Consider the following 2,500-nt stretch of genomic DNA (forward strand, 5'->3'; position numbering starts at 1 on the left):
TGCACTCCTATCGATGGTTTTTGGTCGTGACTTACTTGCCGAGGGCGAAGCACTCGAGGGTGATGTTGGAGGCCAGCATGGCAGTGGTGTCTGGGAACATCACAGCGATGTCTGCTGGGTACCTCCTCTCATCCCCTGGAGGGGACACAGAGAGGGAAGGGAGGGAGGGGAGGGATGGGAGTCAGGGGGAGGGAGGGAGGGAGGGAAGAAAGAATGAAAAGAGGGAGAAAAGGAGGAAGGGAGGGAGAAAAAGTGGGATTGAGTGATGGATGGAGAAAGTTAGGGAGGGAGGAAGGGAGGGAGAAAGGAGGTTGAGAGGACAGAAGTGGGAGGGGGAAGGGAATGAGGGAGGGAGGGAAAGAAGGAGGGAGGGAGGACAGAAGAGAGGGGGGGAAGGAAGTTTGCAGAGGAAGGAAGAATTGGAGGAAGGAAAGAAGGAACAAACAAGGGAGAAAAAATAATAAACACACAATATGTCGGCGGGCTCAGTCTTGTAAGACAGAAGATACAGATCAATAGAGACCGATAGATCTATAGAGATCGATGGAGACCGATAGATCTTTGGAGGCCGATAGATCTATAGAGACCGATAGAGACCGATAGATCGATAGAGATCAATTGAGACAGATAGAGACAGATAGATCGATCGTGACCGATAGAGACAGATAGATCTATAGAGGCCGATAGAGACTGATAGATCTATAGAGGCCGATAGAGACCGATAGATCGATAGAGACCGATAGATCTATAGAGATTGATAGAGACCGATAGAGGCAGGTCGATCAATAGAGACCAATAGAGGGATCTATCCATCGACCCGGCGGTGGCGGTTGGGCCTCAGCGTGCCTCACCTTCGTCGGGCGGCGTGGGGATGAGGGGGATGAACTTGGAGAAGACGCTCTTGCCGATGACGGGGCTGGAGACGAAGCAGGAGTAGTTCCCGGCGTCCTGCGCCTCCACCCGGGAGATGTACAGGTTCCCCGTGCGCTGGGACACGAAGCGTCGGCGGTCCGTCTGCAGGAAGACCGGGAACTCGTTGAAGATCCAGCGGTACGTGACCTCGGCTGGAGGCGGGGGGGGAGAGAACGAAGAAGAAGAAGAGAGGGACAATGAAGAGTTTGAAATGTTAAAGGGAGAGGCTAATTTGTAAGTTGCCGTTTGTCTGTCTTTAATTGACACACACGCACACACAGACAGACAGCCAGACACACACACAAACACACACACACAGACCCTAACACACGTCATAACCCTTTCTCGTTGAGACTGGGAGTCCAAACTTAGTTATGGGACAGATGCGTTGAGTCTTCATATCGATATGGTTGCTACGTCATACCTGGCCACGACTTAGGGGGGACACACAGGAGAACGGCCCCCTGACCCTCCTTGGCAATGACAGGTTCTCTGTCCTCCTGTGGGAACTCATCCATGACTAGAGCGAGAGATGTGGAGAAACAAACAGATCATGAAGAGACAATGGGACATTCTGAAAAAATCACTCATCTGCTAATGCACTTTGCAAGAGTAGTAGCAGTAACATCATTAGCCACAGGGCTACAGAAGTAGGCATGAATTTGCCTTGACCTGCTAAAGTTAGCAATAAAAGCTATAGTTAGCAATGCTAGCTTAAGTAAGCAATGCTAAAGTTAGCAAAATAATCCCTAGCTATAGTCAGCAATGAAAAGCAAATGTAAAAAGAATGCAACAATTAGCAATGCAGCACCTAGTTAAGGTAAGCAATGCATCCCACTTACTACAGTTAGTAATGTAAAACTAGTAGCTACAGTTAGCATTGCAGCACCAAGCTAAAGTTAGCAATGTTGGCTAAAAAGTTAGCAGCACTCACATCCGAACTTGACCTTGGCCTCCTTGCTGATGACCGTGCCGTAGATGTTCTTGGCCACGCAGATGTAGTTGCCGGCGTGCTTCTTCTGCCGGGGGTTGGTGATGACCAGGTTGCCCCCCACCAAGCTGTAGTGCTCGTCCGGCTGCTCCATCAGCTTAATCTCCCAGTTGTCACGCCTCCACCTGGTGGAGGGGGAATATAGCGACGGATCAGACAGAGTTAAGTCAGATTGAAATCGGGGAAGCATTTTCGTAAACGTAAAAAATAGCTTTTTGTAAACGGTTTCCAAAGTCGATGCGTCTGAAGGTTGGCGGCGAGTCAAAATGGCGCGTACTTTAATGAGGGACTGCATGGCTAACTTTAGCGTTGCTTACTTAAGCTAGCAATGCTAACCATAGCTATTATTGCTGACTCTAGCAGGCCGGGAACTCTGAAATGGTGAACACGCTGGTATGGACAGAAAACTGTTGAACAATTTTCTTCCGACAGACTACAGACATTTACGGCATTTAGCAGACGCTTTTATCCAAAGCGACTTACAATAAGTACATTTGTCATAAGAAGTGAAACAATATATCGATGTTGGTACAGTAAAGATGTTCATAGAACCAAGTGCAAGTACTAACAATCGCTAGGCTAACCCATTCCCCGTAT

General features: G+C 48.7%; 1 protein-coding gene across 2 annotated transcripts in view; it reads right to left on the bottom strand.

The window, feature by feature from the left end:
- Positions 1–2,500, bottom strand: part of cntn1b (contactin 1b) — an 18,805-nt gene that overhangs the window by 11,132 nt on the left and 5,173 nt on the right. For both annotated transcript variants that reach the window (XM_060037860.1, XM_060037862.1), the window contains exons 5-8: positions 1,847–2,028; positions 1,337–1,432; positions 852–1,064; positions 36–135 (exon numbers count right to left, since the gene is read on the bottom strand). In XM_060037860.1, the coding sequence (XP_059893843.1) occupies positions 36–135; positions 852–1,064; positions 1,337–1,432; positions 1,847–2,028 (591 nt within the window). The remainder of the gene's footprint in view (positions 1–35; positions 136–851; positions 1,065–1,336; positions 1,433–1,846; positions 2,029–2,500) is intronic.

This window comes from Gadus macrocephalus, chromosome 19, assembly GCF_031168955.1.
Source record: "Gadus macrocephalus chromosome 19, ASM3116895v1".
Taxonomy (NCBI): Eukaryota; Metazoa; Chordata; class Actinopteri; order Gadiformes; family Gadidae; genus Gadus; species Gadus macrocephalus.